Source organism: Taeniopygia guttata, chromosome 3 (genome assembly GCF_048771995.1).
Source record: "Taeniopygia guttata chromosome 3, bTaeGut7.mat, whole genome shotgun sequence".
Lineage (NCBI taxonomy): Eukaryota > Metazoa > Chordata > Aves > Passeriformes > Estrildidae > Taeniopygia > Taeniopygia guttata.
The window spans coordinates 35,418,046-35,440,771 of record NC_133027.1 but is presented as its reverse complement, the minus strand read 5'-3'; the positions used below and the strand labels follow the sequence as shown (position 1 = coordinate 35,440,771).

The 22,726-nt window shown below is 36.5% G+C and overlaps 1 protein-coding gene across 1 annotated transcript in view; it reads left to right on the top strand.

The window, feature by feature from the left end:
* Nucleotides 1–22,726, top strand: part of UBE3D (ubiquitin protein ligase E3D) — a 78,200-nt gene that overhangs the window by 29,557 nt on the left and 25,917 nt on the right. Inside the window, exon 9 of the mRNA XM_030267509.4 lies at nt 16,109–16,247. Within this exon, the coding sequence (XP_030123369.4) occupies nt 16,109–16,247 (139 nt within the window). The remainder of the gene's footprint in view (nt 1–16,108; nt 16,248–22,726) is intronic.

The window sequence follows — 22,726 nt, the reverse complement described above, 5'->3', positions numbered from 1 at the left end:
GAAGAAGGAATAAGTAGAAGAAAGAGATAGATGGGGAGGTACAGGGCTGGGATACAGGCCTGGCGTATGTGTGTGGGGTGCGGCATTGCCTCATGAAAGGCAAGACCAAACCTGCCCCTTCCCACACATGAACCTGAAATGGTTCAAGCCAGAAATCCTTTTAGGCTCAGAACATCTTTCCATAGAGAGCTACACTGGTACCACAGTCTTGATTGGACTGTTATTCAACCATTTGTTAATCACACCTATGGTGTGTACTCATTTGTTAATTATCAAGTGTGGTTTTATTTCTTTACCTATGGTGTGTTCTCCTACATCTGAAGTCCATTCTAATTAACTTTATATACAAATATTTTATAGCTGTCTTGTTTTCAGCTGTTGCATCTCCTGTTTGAACAAGATCACTACTGAAAGACTTCTCATTGAGCTGGTGTCTGTGACACACTTTTTCCATGCCTACTTCACTTCCTTTTATCAAAAATCTGTTTTAGTCTGTCTGTAACATCAATTCCTGCATCAGCATTGACTTGGTTTAAACATAGATTTAAGTCTTCCGTCTAAATCCCCTTTCTATTCCTTTTTTCACCTTCTGCTCTTGCTCATATCCAAACTCGGCTGGCCAGCCTGCATGTCTTCCTTATCCTGTATCTTGTGCTTTTAAGCTGAGACTAGCTTTCCCTTTTTCTTGACCCATAAAATTTTAAGAAAGCTCATAAAACTAAAGAGCCAAGCCAATCTGGCTGTGTCAAGGTGTATGTGTGTGGTGCAGCCCCCACAGTGCTCTCACAAGGTTGGTGTGTGGGCTTGTGTGATTCCTCCTGCTGTGCCCCCTGTCTGCAGCCGGACAGCAGGACTCTGGACAGCTCTGCCTAAGAACTGCCAAGGGCTCCATCAGCTCAGCCAGGATTAAACAGGCACTGGTAAATCTCTGTAGCAGAAAGGGGGAAGCTTCAGAATAGTCGAAAGGGAAAACTTAGGAAATAGCTCTGAGGAGAGGAGGTGTTAAAACTAGGGACACTTTTGGGAAGGGTGGAGGGGTTATTTATGGAAGAGTATTTTCCTGCACAGAGGAAAACTGACAGACATGTGAGGACACATACTGGCAGAGGACATGGAAAAGGGGCAAGTGGAAATTTGAGTCTTTCGAGATACGCCGTTGGTCTGCTGTGAGTTTCCAAAGTGAGCTGTGGGATGTAGTAAAAGATGTAAAAAAAGTCTATACTGGTTTAGGATTTTGATTTTACTTGAAGTTTACTTTTAGGAGAGGAAGCTGTGCTCTTGACTGCTGTTTTTATTTATTTAGGATTTAATTGCTTGTTAAATTTGACATCTAGCCACATCGCATACTTGTGCTACCTGCATAGAGTGAGCTTCTGTACAATTTTTGCAAGAGGTATAATTTTTTGTGGAGCGGGAAAACAATGATAAAAATAAACTCTTCTATTAAAATTGTGGTTTCAGTGTGAAGGGGAAAATATGACATATATGAAATTCTAACTTCAGTCATTAGACTTTTGTTTGGCAATGGTGTAGATAGAATGAATAGAAAGAATAAATCTTGCTGTCAGCAAATTTAGGATTAACCACTTCTATTATTTGTGGTGCTACTTGCTTTGCTGCAGGTAATTGCATCTTAAAATACTGAGTTTCCTTCTCTTCTGAAGTCAGTACATCAGAAAAAACTTCAAAGCATCAAGCTGAAAGATTTTTGTGAACAGTGATTACAGCATTTTTTTTGTACAGCAGGATAACGTCTCCCTTTGGATTCAGACATAATGTTCTGAAGTGCCTGGTATTTGTGAATATTTCTATATGGAATATCAACAGTGCTGTGGAAGAGATTTAGTTTTACCCAAAGGTTTAAAAATCAGAGGCCAGAAAACATTTTCGTCTTTATATTGTTCTGAAAATCCATTTCAACTTCAGAAATGGCCCCCTGCTTGTTATAATAGGACTTAAAAAGGGAATTAAAGTTTATGGAGCATGTATAAATCTTCATGTGGCACAGCTGGTAGGAATAACCTCTGTTGAGATCACCCAGGCAAGTGCTTTATACTGTGGCTAGGGAACTTAGAGCTTTATGTACAGAGTAACAGCAGTGCCATCTCATCATACAGACCATTTGTTCATTCAACTTTGATTTAATTTTTTTTTTTCTTCTTAAATAATTTTTCTCTGCTGCTTGCCTGACTAGTTTGCTGACACAACCAGTGTTACTATTTGTGGCAATTCTACAGCCCTGAATGCACACCTGTTTCAATACTGTTAGGGCAGGGTATCAAAGACACCATCCCTCTGATACCAGTGACAGTGTTGAGACTGCTGGCTGGTGTGACAGTGGCAGTGATCTCATATTAGGGCTATATTTTCTACATAGTGTTTAAATCCCATGGTTTGTGGTTAGAGCCTTTCCTGGGGACAGTGGTGTGACCCTTAGTAGCAAGGCAAGGCGATCGATAGCACATTGCTAACTGCATTTGCAGCCGCCTCTCTGCCACTCTCCCTGCATGGCCTAGATGGGAAACTCAGATTGTCGTGCAGAAGCCAACCTTGCTTTTCAGTCCTGGTCTTAGGTGAGGTTACTGCACCAGCTGTTTGCCTTGCTTTTGTAGCACAGACATCTGAGCCGCTTGATGGTCAAGTCCTCTATGCAGTTTAGAGCATATTGTTGAAAAGTAAATTGTTGCCAATTTTTGATTGCTTAAAGACACTGCACATTGAACCATGGAAGTTTAGGAAATGAGTGATGAGCAGTTCAGGTGTCCAGGCAGGGTCAACTGCTGAGGCCAGTAGCTTGATCAGCTATCTCACCGCTGCTCATCCATCAGGTCACTGAGTACCAAGACTGAGTGATGCAAATACCTCTCAGTATGATCACAGTGCACAGAAATAGCAGGTTACACCAGCTTTACAGTATTTATGCATTGGGTCTAAATGTCCTCTTTTATTCACCTACTAATTAAAAAAAAAAACTTACTTAATAAACCTGTGCTGATTTATTGTAATTGCATGTATCAATCCATTTCTAATGACTAGATGCATGAATTTCAACAGTCCCTTCCCTAAGGTCACATTAGTCAGTAAAAGCTCAGACTGATATGTAGAATGATTTTTTTTCCAAACTCATAACGATGTGTAAAAAATTTATGATGTTACTTTAACAAGGCCCACTGAGATTTGGGTTTATATATCTAAGCCCTTATTGAAGACAAAACCTTTCCTATGTTTAGCCATGCAGAGCAAAGCTGCTCTTCAGACAGCGCTTTAAAAATGAATATAATTTGATAAACATAGAATTGAAATAATATAGAAAGGTATGAGGGATCTTCCCTCTGAATTCCTTTACGGCAAAGCCACATTAACTATTAACAAATATAAAATGTAAATTGGAGTGGCAGCAGCTCTTGAATTTTAAGGCCATTTCACTAGACTGGCAACCAGCAGTGGAAATCTTTAGCATTGTTAGAAGAAAACTACTTACAATGCTGAAGAAAAAGCAGAGGATGGAAGATAGACCTCATTCCCTAGCAGGAGAATTCATTCTCCTGTACAATTAATCTGATTTCTTAGTGTCACTCTTCAGCGCCCAAATCTCTGTTGTTTCTCTAAGAAATAGTTTTTACTCAGGTATGCCACTGTTGGGGCCCCAGTTTAGCATCCCTCTTAATTCTTCTCCTGGGGAACTCTACAAGGAAAACTAAGTGGAATGTACTTCATGAGATATTTTATGTTCAACTCCCTCTTGTTTTCTCTGAGTAATTAGAAAATTAAACTGTTTCCACAGGTTTGAAAATTAAAAATCAGAGTTAACATTAGGCCATTTAATTAAATTATAAAAGTTGGACCTAATATTTTTAGGAAGGGTATTTTACAGGAGGGCACAGTGCAGTTGGCAGGAAGTTTTAAGTTCCACACTTTCAAAGCACCAGAGTTACTTTAGACATTTTCACTCCCTTGCTTAAAACTGAGCAATCTGTCTATCCAGAAACTTAAGTGCATTCTTTGTCTCTCTCAAGAAACCACATGTTCTCCTTTTCTAAGTGTTACAGATTGATAAAAATGTACACTATTCCATTCAGCCTTCCTTTGGGTAAATTTCAATTTACCCCTATTTTCTATTTTGGTAAATTACTATTTTAATTTTCAGTGTTTGCTGTGAAAGTATTTAGATTCACTGACAGTTCATAAGGGGCAATCTACAGGTAACTGAGCTACACAGTCACAGAAAACCTTGAATAAAAAATGAAACCCTGAATGTGGCTGGGGATGGTATTGCTGTGTTTACAAGCAGTGGCACTGAATATTGTATGACAGAATGCAGACCCATAGATGTTCTAGATTAATGATTAAGCTAGAGGTGCTGGTCTTTCAGCAGCATCTGCATGTATTTTTACACTGTGTAGATCCAACAGGAATATGTAATCCCTCCTATGCCCCAGATAATGATGTTTTGTTTCAATAAGTGATGGGAACATTATCTTGGAATGTCCTTGTATTCTCCTTGTTTAATGTAGAATATTTTAGTCTGGTTACAAAGTTCTGCTTTTAAGGATGAAGAGTTAATAAATCTTTAAATCTGATGAAACACCAAACAATTATTGACCGTCTCTTGAATTCTTTTGTTATTGTGGGGCCTTCTTTTGTTTTCTCTGCAGCATCTCTGAGATTTGGTTAATAATGAGTATTGCAGTTGGGCACACATAGTTGCTGCTGCTCTGTAGGTATTTCAATCAGAGTTACCAATTTGGAAATCATCTAGTAGCTGTTTTGGGCAAGCAGACCAGATATTTTTAGACTGGCTTCAATAGTATCTCAGTGAATGAAGGAGGACTTCAAACTGATGAAACTAGAAAACAAGTCAATCACAGATTAAACTAGGAGCTTAAATAACTCAAAACAATTATTGACATTGCATTTGTGATGCTTAGAATTATTATAAGAGATTAAGAATAGTAAGTACATTCTTTTTTAAATCTTTGACATTGTATACTAATTTATTTTGAAATAGTTATACTAATAAAATTCCTTGCTAAGGTGCTCCAGCTTGGTTCACTGTCCCTGTTTTCATTATGAGAACTTTTATTTTGAAAGCTAAATTATCTTTACAGTCTCCAGCTTTTTTTTAATCCCCTTGCTCTTAGAATAATTTGCACACCTGAGAAGTGATTGAGTGAACTGAAGTGAATTAAATGTAATTTCAAATTACATAGGTCTTCTCTTTCTTAAGCATCTGACCCTCAGTGGGTCTGGGCATACTACTCATGAGGCTTTTGGAACTTTTTGTACTGAACTAGTACAAAAATTTAATTCTTGCATTTGATCTGCTTTGCCACTATTTAGAATGATGGTTTTGGATTTTTTGATTGCCTCTTTATCAACCTTTCACATTTTACATGGTGAAAAATAATTCTCAAATACTGGATGTAGCATTTGTACAGAGAGAAACCCTCTGTGAAGGGCCTTTGTATTTGTAGTAGGATACCTGAAACCACATTTTTTTTTTGTTCACTAATATAACACCTCATTTTGATGATTTTTAAATAAAGATTATAGTTTCATGGAGAGATGTAAAGGCACTTTCAGAAGAGTAGTGTTATTGATAATATCTGGGCATTCAAAAATTTAGACATGGCAATATTTTTGGAAAAGACATTTATATCTTCCTCCTGAGTCTCCTATTTTATGATTGGAGTTTCCAACCATGAGAGGGGAAAGAATGAGGAAAGAGTCTGTAAAATCATTCCTGTGTGAGTTTGGTGGAAGTGGAGCCCAGGAGACAACAGAGATATTTTGACTTTTCTCTGGTCCTTCTACCTAGTGTCATGATGCCTGGAGGGGCTGAGAGACAGCCTATTGTCTCAGCCTTCAGGTGGGAAGCTCAGCTGCACGCAGGAGATGCTGGCTAATATACAGTGAGGAGAAGGTGCTCTACATTTATGACCCATCTCCAGAGTCCCTTGATAAGAATCTCTAAGTTCTTGGGGTTGGTTATGGAAAAATACACCAAGGCAAATACCTTTTTTTCCTCTGGGAAAATGAAGTGTTTGTGGCAGTACTTGGACTTGGTAGTGTTAGCTTAACAGCTGTACTGTATGATCTCAGAGGTCTATCCCAATCAAAATGATTCTGTGCTTTTATATTTAATGTCTTTCTTGGCAGTTACCTCCACCTTCCTTCTCCTGTCCTGACTTTCAAGCACATTTGCTTTATTTGCACAATTTTGGAGGTAAACCTTCTGGATTATATTTTTCCCACAATATCTGTAAAGCAAGTGTTCATCTACATGAATACATTGTTAATGATGAAAAATCTATAGGTTGACAACAACAGTTGAAGAAGAGTGTGCTGAGGAAGGCAGCCTGTCTAGCAGACATCACTAGTCTCAGAAGCAGGTTTCCCTAAAATTAAATGAATCTTTTAAGGGTGAGCTGTCTGGAATTGCTTTGCATTTACTAGAGTAACTATGTTGATGTCAGTAGGTACCCTGAAGGAGCTTTTACACAGTATTTTGTTTTTCTACAGCTCTACTATGCACTTGTACCCTTCAGGAAATAAGCACTATTAGAAAAGGTGTACACATATTTGCTGGGGCAAGTGGCCTTTATGTACCCTTAAATACATATTCAAAGTGTTGAGAGGTTCGAAAAAATCAAAAAAAGAGATGTAACCTGAGAATTCAAGTACTTGGTTCATACATACTGGGAAGAGAGGTTTTTTGGTTTGATGGTGCTGCTGCTCGCATTTGATATTCCTTGCAAGTAAGATGGCACCAGTCAGGCTGTTAGCATAGGTCTGTAGCTCACTGCTGTGTCCTCTGCATCCATCCTAAGCACAGTAGTCTACAGTTATTGTCAATCATTAGGGAAATTATGAGCAATCAATTCTAATTTAGAGCAAGATGTATCCAGGAAGGAATCGAGAGTGCATAAGGTGAAGAAAAGTATTTTAAGAGGCATTCTAATCTATCCCTTCATTCTGAGTTTTATAACCATATTCAAGAAAACTGCAATGTAGAGTCATAGTACTACTGTTGCTACTGCCATCCTCCACTATGGTGAATTATCAGCAGAGATCTGGCTGCAGGAATCTGATCTTTTTTGTTTTCAGAAAAGTTACTTTAATTCTTTCTACCTGGGATGCAGTAAGACATGAAAAAAAATGCAGCTTAAAGCCTTAACACAGCCATGAAGGTGAAGAAGCTTATTCTAAAGCATTGGCCATGCAGCTTTTATGAGAGTAATTTGCTTCTCCTTTTAGTGGGACCACATTACTTTGCTGCTGAGAAGTCAGCAATTGCATTGTACTTTGGAGCTGCACCAGCAATTCTGCATAGTGTGGATGTTAAAGAGCAGTCACAGCAGACTTAAGGCAATGCTCAGCAAGAGCTAAACTCCAGTGCTTTTCTTGGTTTTGTAAGAAAATTAAATCAATGTGCATTCTACTCTTGCACCCATGTAGGCAAAAACAACGTAGGAATTTTTAAAAAAAAATTTAAATTTTTCAAAATATATATCTATTGTGACAGAATTCACTGTCAGCCATGTTTTTGTCCTGTTATATCTAGATATGTTTGACACCACAAGCTCAGCAGAAGCTTTTTCTCCATGGGCTTGTATCCCTCAGTCACATGCTCTAAAAAGAGCTTCACTGTAACTGATGAAAATTTGCAGCAGTTTTCTGCTTTTCCAGCTTCTGTTTTTGCAGTAAGCTGTTGATCTTGTAGATGAATGAAGAATGTCTCTATCCATAGACAGTTGTTGCTATGGGTTGGGTCTGTGGCTAGATCTGCCGTTGCTATGCTTTTATGGACTGTGGTTTTGCTGGTAGAGAATATTCTGGGACATACCCAGCAGATTTGGGATTTTATATCCAAGACCAGTCCCCACAAAATTAAAACCACTTCTTTTCATTCTTTGATGAGCCTATTTCTGCTTACCTGGTGCTGAAAATAAATAAAGACTAAATATGTCTTAGTTGTAGTCACAGACCATCTGTACATAGTTTGAGTACTGTCGAGAATTTTAAATTTAGTACATTTGCTAGTGTTGTGATCCCATGTATCTAGGTGTCCCATTGAACATAAGTCTGCTTTAGACATTGTTGCTTGATTTAGGTTTTCATGCATCCATTTTAAATCCTATGAATCTTCAACCTACAGGTTTCAGAATAGATGAACACCTGCTAATCCTTCTGTGATGTTTAAGCTTTATTTCAGTGATTCTTGCAGCTGAAATTGTGTTTTGTCTTCCACAGAGACTGTACAGTTGGTGCTGTTTTGCAATGGAATGAAAATATTTTATGGGTGATAAGACTTCGCAGCTTAAAATTAATGCTTTTGAAATTGCATAGCAGCCAGATGGAGGAGGGAAGGCAATGTAGAAAAGAAGTTGGTGAACACCCAAGAATATTTAGTCTAGAGAAGTATGTTGAGCATTACTTTGAAATTACATACTCCAAGGCAAAGTTACTCCTGGACAGAATTAAAATGTCAAGATTTATTGCCGTGCAAGATGTTGCAGTATGTGAAGATAGCTTCCTGTGCTTCAGAGGAATAATCTGCTTGTAAACAACCTTGTCTATCTTGGAACAGTATATTAACACAGCTGTTTGGTTTTCTGCTTTTGCTCTTTACCCTTTGAGAAAAAAAGAATTGAATTCTGTGGACTATTTAGAGGCTTTGTTCTGCAAATAGCATTTCCTAATAAATATCCCAAAACCAATGTAGTTACATTTAAGTTAATATAGGGCAGTTGAGTCTACTAAAAATGTTGGTTAGTGTGAAGTAATTTGGGCTTTGCTTTACAGTTTAAAATAGGCAGCTTTACTTCTCTTTCTGACTTCCTTTAAATAGCTTACAATGATCAAAGCATGTCAAGAAGCTATAAAATAATTCCAAATGCATTAATAAAATTAATATTGTTGAGATTCATCTGTAGTTGTTTAATGCAGACAAAATTATTTCATCCACTGCCTTTTAACGTACCTTTTAGCATAAGTTATCTAATCTATGCTATATATTGGAGTTAGAAGTGAGAAAACTGCATATGGAGTATGGATTTTAAATCATAAAAGCATTAATCAGAGCAAATAGCATAATTTTAATTAAAAGATACTTTGAAATACTACAAGACCAGTTGATATCTCTTATGTCAGCCCATCTGAAAAATATTATGACACTGGTAGTCTGGTGAGATTAAATCTGAATTTTCATTATAAGGCTTTCTTTTCAAATGACACATTGAAAGTGTCACATTGAAAGTGAAAAGCCTTTTTCAAATGGTGACACATTGAAAGTTCAAGAAGGACTTACATTTTGTAGGATAGGGTATTTTAAACCTAGTGAATTGTTTTTGCAGTGGATTTCTAGCTAACTTCTTTTGACTAGACTCCAGAATTGCATATTTTTTCCAATCAAAGTATTCATTACTCAGAAAAAAAGCTAGAAGACTGTTACAAGTGAACATGTCCTTATATATGCAACTATTATGGTAATTTATAGAAATATGTGTCATTGTATGTTAATAGCATTGTTGTATATATATAACTAATATATATACTACATTAAAGTATATGTACTATGTGCTATGTATATGATGCACTTTACTGTAAGGATTATATATCAGTAATTTTATAATGAGAATGCTTTGCAAGCGATAGTATTTAAGACCATGTGAAAATACAGAAATTCAGTTAAATGAAGTCTTGTGTCTGTAGTGCTACACTGTAAAAGAAAACGTTTAAAACTTCAAGATGGAGCTTCTGTGTTGGTCACTGTAGTCCATTGCAAAAAATATAAGGAGACATGCTCTCTACCTTCTTTCTTCCCTAAATATTTTGCTTTTGTTGCTCATTTCCTTGCAGGAACACTAGTGGGTTAAATTTCTGTTCTTATGTTTTTTGTTTCTTATGAGAGATTTAATACCTATTGATTTGGGATATCATGCAACTAGTAAAGATCCCTGGGAAAATTTGCTCAAAGCCCACACTTGACACTCCCAGCTTCTTAGGATAAATAATGAATAAACACAACCACAGATGTTTGTTTCAGGACAGAAGCAGTGGTTCTACAAAGCAAGCTTTTTTCCAAAGGAAAGAAGTGCTTTCACTGTAGACTGTGAAATACTGCAGTTCTTAGTCATCCATATTATTTAAATTTTGGTAAGAGTTTAGTAGCTAATGAGCAGGCATTGATTTTTATGCCATTTTTAGATTGCTGAAAGGATAATTAAAAGTATAAATATCTTAGCCTCCTGGTACATTAAGTATATAGACACACCATCAACTATAATTAAGAATTGTTTTTAGATTAAATCACTTTTACAAATAGTTATTTAATTTAGCAGGTTTGTCCTTTGGTTCAGTAAAGTCATCTATCATTTTTCTCAGAGCTGTAGCTTGTGGAAAGGGCAGCTTTAACAACATCAGTGAGTTCTGAGATTCAGGGCTGAGCTTCTGTCAGCTTTTATATTGGATTCTTCAGCACAGGCTTGATTCATCAAAGCACTGAAGCTACAGTTAACATCTCCTTCAAGAGTTTTACAGCATTTGCAGCTATATATGCAGAGCACATTTGCCTAGATTGTAACTAATAAAATCTAGTTAGTACATTGCCTCAGCAACACTAAGCAGAACACTGAGTAAGAGCTTTTGCATTTTCCAGTTTTGACCTGTGTAGACTACCCTCAGTGTATTTTTAGAAGTAGCCTGCTAAATCAGAGGTGATGATGGGGATGTTCTGGAAAGGAAAAAGGAGCTTATCTGTTCCTCTTCAAAAGCAGACTTACTTTGTCTCTTGCTGAGACAGTTCAGTAGCATTTAAAAGTAAATCTCATGTACGATGAAGGGTTATTATTGATAAATGTCTTTAGGACTGATGGAAGAGGCTTCTTTTTAAATAAATGCAATTTAGTCAGAAGTCTGGTCCAGTTTTTCAAAATCTTGTGAGAATCTTCATCAGTTTTTCTCAGGTTTGAATTACAAAGTTTTCTTTTGCTTCCCTGATGTGCCATGTATATTGCACTTTTCCATGAACACTTACGATGTTGTGAGTCGGTTCTATGACCTGATGGATGACTCTGTTAATTTACTAGTTCTTATATCAAGAAATTATGAAATAAATATATTTCATTATTTTGGTGTTTAAAAACTTGCTTTTAAGAACACAGTTTTGAAATGTTATTCTAACTTATATAGACAATTCATTGGGATCAATTCCACAGTGAACAGTGGACAAATACCATTCTCTGATGCATGGTGATTCAAATGTAAAACATTTTCTAAAACCATTGTGATCAATTATTCTGTTAGAGAAGTAATTGTCTTTAATATTATCTGAGTAGTTGTTTTCAAGTTCTACTCCTCTCTGCTTTCAGAATTAATTCCTTGAATTTCAGAGAGCATTTGTTGATTTCTTTTTGTTTTTTAAAAAAATCAAAATTTTCCTGGATTTCACATTATTATCAACTAAACAACTTTTTAAATACCACTTCATTTTATAAAAGCATTTTATACATGTGACTATGGGAACTTTACTTTCCTAGCTGTATTTCTTTGACTGGTTATGGGAATGTGAGAATCATATAAAAATTATAAATTTCTCCTTCAAATGAACAGTTCCTTAGAGAAAGCATTGAAAAGGACAAGAGGGAAGATAGTCTCAGTTTGTCATCTTTATTTCTTACTTGTTTGGAATGCTCTGTTCTGACAGTTTAGCACATAGCACACTGTTGTTTTGCATCAGCATCTAGCCAAGTATCACCCTCCTTGAGTAGAGTTTTACTTCTTCACTTTCTGTACTACTTCAGTTCAGTTCTGAATTGTGTGCCAGAAATACATTAAAGCTTTATTAGCATTCATCGTATGTGGTTCTTTCCTTTTCAGAATGAAAGTTATGTGAAGTTCTAATTATATCTTTCGATCTCTTGTGTTTTCATGGGTGAGACTAATAGATATCTCTTAGATTGAACAGAAGTAGTTCTGAGTTTGAGGTTTCACTCTGATCTGCAGAGGCTGCATCTCAAGTTTGATTAACACTGAGGAAACCCCTGACTGTTGTTCTTACTATGGATCAATTCCATTATCCCAAATTCTTCTTCCTGCCTCAAAATTCAAGATTTTTTTTTTTCCAGTTGTCTTGAACCCACAACATAGAGGGCACTTAAGTAAAAGCACCGAGTCTCTCTGTTTCACTCATTAGGGAGTATGGTGGGCTCTGAAGAACATGCTTACTTTGCTTGTAGTAGTTGATTTTGCTAGATAGAAATACCATATTAATAAATTCATGCTCATATTCTCCCAGATAAATGCCAGTTGATTATCTGGTATATATGTTGCTGTGTTCCATTAGCAGCTTTTCTCTGTGGGGCAACTAATGTACATTTCTTCTCAGTACTCCTGAAAATCAGGAAAACGTGAAACTTCCCCAAACCTAATTTTTTTTTTTTAAGAAAATTTGGTTGAAATAAGGTCAAAGGATTAATACAAGTTTTGGGGAAGAGTAAGATAAAGAAAAGAGAGAGAAAATGGAAAGAATAGAGAGACAGACAAAATGATTATAATTATTTGTGGTTTCCTATTGGTGAGATCACTGACAGACAAACTGGATGATAATGATGATTTACAGAGGTGAAAAAAAATCACTCTGGCATATCCTTTTCTTGACTCAGAGCATGGTCTGAGTTTGTACCATTTTGCTGAGTATGTTTTACTACGTCTTACTCTTTTAAAGCCTGGTTCCTAAAGCTGGGTTGCATTTCTCTCAAATACTGGCAATGCCAATAGGTAGTGGTGAGATTTTACTTGTCACAAAATTGGTCCAAAGTAGATGTAGTCTTGCACCCCACAGTGACTTACTTAGAATTTGTTTAGAATTTATGAATTTTGTTTCATACTGAGGATCATATTTTTTTGTGTCAGACTGTGAAGTCCAGAATTTCAAGACTTCTTTGTGGTGTAGAAGAGTTGAATATTTGCTGAAGGAAGTACAGCATTATTTCTGTTGTCAATCTCACTTTCTGCAAGCTTATGTCTTATCTCCCCCCTATTCCTTTCAGCCAGTGTAAGCAAGCTGTGTTGTGTTGTCTGGGAATTGTGCTGGGAGCTGATCAGCTGAGCTGTCCTCTGTGGATGCTCACTCTCCTGAGGAGCATTATCTGCCCATCTACCTCTTCCAGTAAACAGAAAGCAAACAGTTTCCTCTCCTCTACTGGAAGTGAGACAGTTCCCTTTATATAGAAAGACCATGAAACTAAGGTGAAAAACAGTGGATTCTTTGTGGTTTGTTTTGCTTTTATTTTATGCATGATGCCTATCTCTTTCCTCTACAATAAAGATTATGGAAAAGTGCTTCTAAAAGCAACTGGGATAAAGAAGAACAAAGAGAAATGTTCTAGCAAAGCAGTGACTTCCCACAACCATTTGTGTTGAATGCTGTGAAAGGGCAAGTCACAAGGACTAATTCCTAACATGTGTGTTCCTGGAGCAGTAAATGCTGGGATATATATGTTTTGCTTGTAATAAGGGACTACACTGGAATAATTTCAGGAAATACTAATAACTGAGCTAATAAACAAGAATTCCAATATAATTAGGCTAAATGTCTTTATGCAAACCTTCTTTCCCTCAGATAAACCAACAGCCACAAAAGAAAAATCCCCAGTTCAGTGTCAGGGCTGTAGTAGTTGGACTTTAAATGAGAAGGCATCTCCAAAAAAATCCTTGTATCAAAACACAATAATAGAATCAAGGTACTGATGTAAGTTGTGATGTTTTGAATATTGCGTGGAGCTCTAAAAAGTTTCTTTGAAGAAAGGGTATTGATCTGTGGAAACACCTTCCCGAGACCCAGAACCATAGCATACCACCTCCACTCTCCAAACTCTCTAGCTGTGTTTGAAGGTGCCTGCACGGTGCTTTGTTTAGACTTGCTGATTTCTGAAAAAGAGAGCCCCTATTTTGCTAGCTTCACCTACATTTTCCTGCATCACCAGATTGTAGAAAATATAGAGAAAAGAATGAGTAGGGAGTATATAAATCTAAGTTTCTAATTATGTGGGGAAATGAAATTACCAAGTGATAAGGAAATGTAAAACTCCACTCTGGATTACAGTTAACAAGACTCCTTGGTTACTGATTACTTAGTGCTCATCATGTAGCTTTAAGTGTTCCTCCTGAGACATTTATAGAATCACAGAATGGTTTGGGTTGGAAGGGACCTTAAGGATCATCTAGTTGCTGTCCCCCTGCTGTGGGGAGGGACACTTTCCACTAGACCAGGTTGCTCAGAGCCCTGTCCAACCTGGAACTCTGAACCAGTCAGGGCTGCCTTTTCTGGGCTTGGTCACTTGTGTAGTCTGTAGTCTTATAAAATAATTCTGTTTCCATTCAATACAGATATATTATTTGTGACTTAACTGGAGGTTTGTACCTTCCAATAATGAAAATACTCCAGAGTCTCTTCTAAACATCTCACCTTTCTGTCCTAGTGGTCAGTTGGGGTTTTTTGGAGTAGTTTTAACCACTTTTCCAGATCATGTGTCACAGTATAAATGTCCAGTGAGATAGTACATATTATAAAGGCCGTTAATGTGTGGGAGGTTTTGGCCTCTGCCCTTTGGTATGATCTCAGACATGTTGGAAATCTTAAGTGATGCACTGTCATTAGAAGAGCCAAGGGGTGCCTTTCTCCTTCTCCTTACCATGTATGACATAGATCTTCTTTTGTCAAGATGACTCATTTTGGTGGGGTTTGAGAAAATAAATAATGCATTTGGTAATCTAGATGTGATATGATTATCTTTTCTTTCTTATTGTGGGGACAAAAAAAAAAAAAACAAACCAAAACCAGCGAAAATTCTTTTAGGGAGATAAAAGCCCCTCTGACATTCAGTGCATTATAGGTCTTGCTTCTGCTTGCTTCTATGTATCAAAGCAGAGTTCTTCTAGAAGAACTAAGAAGATGCTGTGTATAAAGTGTATATGCAAACCTGTGTGTAAGAAGCAAGACTTTACAGTGAAATATTTGGTTTGGGAGGCCTGAGAGAATGAGAACCATCCAAGATGACAGATACTATGAAGAGAGTATTTGCTCAGTTTTCACCATGCTGAGTGCTGGGGCTCCAAGTGTCTAAAAAAATGCAGCTATTTCTAGAAAGTACATTAAAATATACTGTTATGTTCACAGGCAGTTGTTCAGTCAGAAGAGCTGGAGGAATTTTAAAGTGAAAGATGATGCTAAGATTGTTTATTGAAATGTTGAAGTCTTGGACAGGGAAGGGTAGCAGACATTTTCTTCAAAAGTGATGCACTCAGGTCAGCTGAGAATAAATGGCATTCATCTTACCCAGGAGTATCTGATATTACCTACACAGACCAAGTTATTAAAGTAACTGGATCACTGATCAGTCTGTCAGTTTGTGTATTATGGAAGACATAAGCATGAACTATAAGAAGCAGAATGATCTTGTATTTTGAATAAATGTTGTTGAACTAATCTTGTTCTTTAGGATGTGATAGTTGGAACAGTTTATAGGAATATGCTTCTGGAATGTTGTTTTTATGAGTAACTCTAGAAATCTTAACTCTTTTAATACATCCAAATAAAAGTGAACTGGAATTGATTTTTCTTGGTATAGACTATGAGTAAGTTCCCAGTGAGCATAATGAACATCAGTTTTGAAAATCATGCCTGACCTGTCTTTCAGAATTGAATGGAATCTTTCTTTCTAGAAACAAAATAAAAAGTGGAGGCATTATGTACTGCAAAGAATATTCTATGTGTAAAATATAATGGGAAATTACAAGTGACAGATGAAATTTTGTTCAGAAGTAATGAAACTTTGAATTAGAAACATGAGTAAATTTTTCTAAAATATGCTAAATTTTCCTTTCATATTATGTATATTTTTGAAAGATATTGGTGGTATGGGTAAGGCACTTTATCTAAATACACCATGTTTTTCTGGTAAAACACACTGATCTTTGACTTTTACGGGGAAAACATGAAGGGAATTTTTTGTCAAAGTGCTATGATACATTTTAATACTTAATTGAAACTTATGGTTTAGTTATATTTTACGAAAATGAAGAAGCTTTTTTTTTAACTCTGTAGGCTTGCTGATGCATGGGAAGCTGATTTAGGAGTTCATCCTTTAAAGTTTCCATCCGAAACATGTTTGGAATTATTGTTGATACTGGGTTTGAGTACCACATCTCTGCCACCTTCACTTCGATGCATGAACTCTTTTCAGGTAAGGAACAGCTTCTGTTTCATTATAAAGATGCTACTTCTGGAAAAGTATGTGGGCAATAATCCCTTTCAGAGGGTTTCTCTTCTGTAGTTGCATGACCCTCTAGTATATTAAAATGTAGACCAAGGTGGAAAATGCCATTAGGTTTTTAAACAGTTCATGTCATCACTTTAAAGTGATGAAATTTAAAGAAATTTCATCAAACTTAGGCTACAGTTGCCAAAAAAATAAAATCCTCATCAAAAAATAGATTTCCAATAGTGAAAATATTATTCTGTATGTTACTTTGGAAGTTCTCAGCAGTCATAGAAATTTTCCGAAGGAAGCATTGTTGTGGGCATGTTAAATTGTGATTTTTATTTCTTTTGTAATGTGGTTGGAGAGTATGACTTTTACAAATGCAACAGAGACAACTGAATTCATGATGATATGACATAGCAACTCAGCCTTTTTATGATGCTTCTGTGTTCCCCTGTAGTTACACAGTCAGTAGGTTGAGTAGTAATACAAATCTAAAGTAACCCGCTGTTGAGCAGGAAGTGTACTGAGTTTGTGTTTGTTCTGGCAGCTGTGAAAGAATCATCATCTTAGTGGGACTGAGTGTCCTTAACAGTGTCTAACGTGAAATCAGGTAGCCTCTATTCACCCATATTTCCTGTTTGTACTTAAGGCACATCTAATTAGGGTCCCTGAGTTATGATTACCAAAAAGTAGTCTTTTTGTAGATTTTGAAGCAAAAAAAAGGTTGTAAAACAAGATCAAGTAATTGACTTTAAGAGAGTTACACTGATGTACAGCTGCTGAAAACTCCTGTTTTAGGTACCTGCATTGCTTCTCACTTTGCATCTCACTTTGCTTGAAATAGGTACCTGCGTTGTTTCTTACTTACACAAGCATCTTGTGTGCTTGGAAACAGGGAATCTATGCATGGTGATCACTTGGGTACACTAGCAGCCACTGATCACTTCAATGCTATTTTAATACCCAAGGTCAGAATTGTTACTGGGTTGTACATACAGAGACTGTGAAATTAAAGAATCTCCTGGATGCCAATAGATTGCAATAATTATAAATTTCAAGGATTGGCCTGCAGTAGTAATCCATGCAGTTGAGAAGTCCATGTTTCCTATTAAGAAGTGAACATTTTGGTTGTCTGATGCAAGAGGATGTATTCCTTGTCTCTTACATTACCGGTAATCTGTGGTAAAACTCTTCCCTGCTTTACTCATGACAGGTTAAATAGGAGTCTCTTCCTGTATGCCAAGGCCCTATGTATTGTTTCTGTGCATACTCAGAACTCCTTTTTTTCCTTGGCTGACTCTGGACAATTGTGCTTAATTGCTCCTGGATGATTTTAGCTTTGTGAGGCTACCTCTGTAAAGAAACCATTGCCCTAGAGGCACTTGGTGGAGGTCCTGAAAGCATAGGGTTATGTCAGCCGTGGGGTGGGACATCCCCCGTGCATCCCCTGGAGACCCTTTGACCATGGCCTTTCAGCCCCAGATTTCTGTAGAACAGATGAAAGCAAAGATGCTAAGCTTGCTAAGCTCATTTACTGAGCACTGGCCTGCACAGATTGTGGTTTTCCTGCCTGCGTGCCAAAGTTGGCAAGGTGACAATGTCCTGTCTTTCACAGCAACACACTTTGCAGTTTTTGAAAAGCCCAAGTTCAGAAACCTGCTCTGCTAAGATAATGTTCTATTTTGTCAAGTGGGAGGAAAGGAAAATGGCTTTTTTGATAAAATTCTATGACTCTAACTGTCATTCTCCTTGGCAGACAGTCAATATCACCAAGTGTTTGTCCTAGGGGGCAAACATTGTCCAGTAAAATATTGTTTTATTTATTTTTATCCTTATAAACCTTGTTTGGATCTCAGTTAGTGAATCCATGAAGCAGAAACAAAGTTTGCCCAGGCTTTTCCATGGTGCTTTATAATGGTCTACCAGCCTTATTGTTTTGGGGGGTTTTTTTCTGGCTTGCTCCTTCATGTTCAGCAAATACTAGAATTACAGATCCTAGTTTTTCTGTATTTTTCATGGAAAAAAGTTGGCAAGATATGAAGAGAGTTGAATAATGATACTAAATTGTGCTGTTGCCTGGGCATAAGATCACGCTGCATCCAAAATAGTGAAGATTGTGAGCCAAAAAGGGAATAATAAAAGGGTGCTAATTGAAAACTGATATTTCATGTATCTTAATGGAGTAATGGCAAAATGACAAAACTAGTTATGCTTTATTTTGTGGTAGACCTTAATCTGGCAGTTGTCTAGAAAAATTTAAAACATTTTAATTCTGTATTACAATGAAACTTGTATTTGAACTGGAAATAATTCCAGAGTTCCCTGTTGTCTACACAGTGGAACAGTGGCTCTCTTGTTCAACAGGGGCCAGGCTCTTGCAACTGAATGCTGGAGGAATTAGCAGGAAAAAACAGCCCCAGAAAGTGTCAGAGTTTTCTCCTTTCATTTATATGTGTTTCCACTGTTGGACACATGGTGATGAGTTAAATGGACCACTGCTTTCTACTGGTGCTTTTCTTTATGTTTTCATACAGTATTTGGAAATGTATATAACAGGCAGCTCTAATGTAATGTTCTAAAAGTTACAGTTTTAACTCCTGATACCCTGTCAGGATGGCTTTTTAAATCCAATTTGTTTTAATTAGGTAACCAAAAATGATCTCATTGACACCCATGTTTTTTGAGAATGTATTTGCCCTCTCTCCCAATTATATTACAGTACTGCAGTGTTGACAAGCCAGAATTTTACTTGGTATGCATCTGCATTGGGTGATGCTTAGGCTGTAAAAAGCACACAGAGGAAATCTGCTTAGTTGCTAATAATCTGTAATAAACTCTGTTCGGCCTTGTGCTCTGGAAGTACTCTCTGGGACTAGCAGACTCTGTATCAGTGCTGAAACATAAATTAGATTTTATTTTCCATTGGTGTGCTACTGCTTAGTAACATAATATTTGAAATCACTTCTCAATTCTCTTTTGACCCCATAAAGATCTTTCAGTGTGATTTATGTTTCTAGAGGAGCCTGGAAGAGAAGAGCAGCAGCAGACTGTGCTACATAGCTCTGCTGAGTTTAAGGTGCTCACTACAGCCAGCTTATAAGTTTCCCAGGTTGTTGAGCCTAGGTACTAAGTTGTCTTTGGCTCAGTTCTTATTTCACCTGAACAATTGCAGTGATATTTTGTGATAGACGATAGAGAGTTAAATCTTAGGAAGCTTGAGCCTGTAAATTCTGAAGGACCAAAGAAGGTAGACTGTTTCTTGCTGTTTGATGGCAACTCCTGGGTTTACTGGAGAACATGGTTTTTCAGCCCTGATTTGTACCTTCCCAGGCTTGTAATCCTTCACCCACACTAAAGATGTCTCAGATCAAGGTAATAGGATTGACTGAGGCACTTGATACTTACCCTGGAGCAATGAGAAAAGCAGTAAGAAGGGAGAAAGGAGTTTGCCACTACAAAAGATGAATTTTTTTAGTTTGCCTTTGCTCTGAGCATTGTTTTGCCACTTTCTCTTCAGCTCCATTACACTGCACGGAAAGCTGTGTTACCTTATTACACACTCAATCTATATGAATGCCTACCACCTGAGCTGTCAGCCCTTTGCTTTAGGTATGGTTGGGCTTTACTTTGTGTATTATTCTTAATTTTTGCAAAGACTTGTAGCTAGTACCCATTTGAGTTATCATGTACTTTATCACAGCACTGCTCAGATGCTTCTTCTCAGCACAGTCTCAGAGGCTGTGTTGGTATTTCAGAGCCTAAAGCACAGAACAGTTAACACAGGGAGATGCTTTAAAGTGACAAGTAATCTCTGCTGTGTTTTTCTAACCTTATCTCGTCTTTCTCTGAATTCAAGCACAGTGAACAGAAAATGTCCTGGATATTGAATTCTTATGATGATATATGGGGCTGTTGAGCACATTTTCTCTCACTGCCATTGTTGTAGGAAACTAGACATTTTATTTGCCCTATCAAGGCACTATTCATAAGGCCACAGACTGTAAACAACAGTTTTCAGAGTTAAACAGATCATGGTTTTCTTTTTACTTTTACAGTTGCGTGAAATTGAGGGAATATTGTGATTAAGAACTCCTGAGCTGTTTCAAAATTTTGTTTCAAATAGCTCTTGATAGTTTTTGGAGCTGCATCCAGTGCCCCTGGTAGCTTTCAGCACTGTCTGCTTTGGTTAAGAGTGAAGCCACTGTTTAAGAAAAAACAAAAAACTGTTTATTCTGCCATTGTAGTAAGAATCCCTAGTGGTGTCTCTGAAGGAAAAACTCATTTGCAGTTATTTTGCTTACAAAAAAGAAGGAAAATCCAAGGTTTCTCATAGAACAGCCTGTCAATTCTCTGTCAGTCTCTTAATACAGTGCAGGAAACTTGCTAAAGACAAGTTGGTTTAGAAATATAGAATATAATTTGCTCAGAAAATATTAGAATTAATAAATACAGTATTCATTATAGTTTAGTAGCTCTAGTATATGAGTATCAAAAGGGTCATGGAAAACAAAATATAAAATTACTGCTGTCTCTCAGGTCTATGTTTGATCCAAACTAAAGTATCCCTTGATATTTGGTGTTTTTTAATATTGATACTTTTATGTCACTATGTATATGAAAAGCAATTTCAAAATCATTTATTGTAAAAAGTTAGCTGAAGATAACAGATACACTTGTGTCTTTTGACAATCGTTTTTGAAGCTAACAGCTGAGTAAAATTTACAAAAATCTGTTCAGCTTTTCCATTTGTTCTGGGCATTTGGAGCTAGAGATGTACAAATTCTTTTAAGCTGGATTCCACTCCTTTGGAGCACTGTCAAACAGCAGCAAAGACAGGACAAAAATACAATAAAAGAAAATATTGTGTCTTTTATTAAACTATGCCAGAAAGGAAAAGTAAATAAGTAAATTTATGCAGTAAAATGGCTTATTATTCCTTTAAACATTTTTGTAAATCACATGCTATTACTTGCCTAGTGAAAATCTCCCACAAAATAAATTTGAGGTCTGAATATGTATATTCTAGTATTTCATAGACAAATGATGAGTTCCTAGATACAATACAATTTTTTTAAAAAATATTTTTCTCAAGCTTGCAACTGCCTATGTCTTTGAAACTTCTGCATTAACATTGACAATATTATGAAGCAGCCACTGAAAATACATTGTAATCTGTTTAAATGCAGTCATGTTTGTTTTCCGTAGCGGAGCAGTTCTATATAATGTAAACTATATAGATATAGATATAACGTAAACTCTATAATGTAAACTATATACCAGTTCTATATAATGGAAACAAACCCAGCCAGCCTCTTTTGGCTACTCAGATTTTACCCAAAATAATGATGTTTTGATTTTTGCAGGTTACTAAAGAAGTGCCTGCTATGTGCTTTTTGTAGTTTTGACTAACTCAGGTTTACAGGATGACACAGAATGGATTTTTTTTTTCTGGTTTATTTGTGATTTTTATGTATAAGTTTTTAAGTCTAATTTCAAATGATTTAAACAGGAAAGAAGTACTCAAATCTTATATATGAAAGCAGACATAATTTTGTAAAATATACATACAAATATTTCAGTGGCTTTTAAATAAAAGAACTTATAATGTATATATTTGGGAGTTTTTTCATGTTTTTCTGCATTTAATAAGAGCCATAATAAATCTATTGAAACACTGCTGAATAAATAGGAAAAATTATAAAACTTTTCTAATTTTGTATGAACAAATTAGAATATAAAATTATGAATAGATGCTGCCAAGAGCAAATGATATTAAGAGAGTTAGTGTTTCAATGACAAATCTGAATACTTTTTTGCAGAATTATAGAAATTTATGTATTCAATTAAGAAATTAATATTTTGTCTGGTGCTTAATTGTTCCATATTAAGTTGATTTATATTATGTCACTCAGGTTATCTGACTAGGTGTTCACTGTAAGCTGTCTTTTAAAAGTATCTCTGGAGCATTCAGGCATATATGTTGAGACTATCCCTTTCTTTTGTTGTTAACCTCAGTCTCAGAGGGAGCAATTTTTTTAGTTGAACTATAATTAGTATTTTTACATTCTTGTGGAAATTGTACCAAAAACGTTTCATACTGATTCTGCATACACTTTATTAAAGCATGTCTCCTGGCTGAGAGCTGTTCAGTTCTGTATATACAGGAGCTTATTGAACAATGTCAGTATGTCCTTACGTATCCCTATATGACTCATGCATATCTGCAGCACAGGCTCACATTTCTAGGCTATGGTTTTGTGATATCTGTGGCTGCTTTGGACATGCTAATGGGAAGGTATTATGTCCCTTATCTAATATGTGGCGTGGCTACATTTCCTCTAATGGGAAGGAGCTGCCCATTTATATTCTCTCCTGAAACAGAATGAAATCAATCATGTGCAAGCCTAAACTGAAGCTATGAATGGGAAAAATGCAAGCTGAGCTTACTTGTGAAAGCT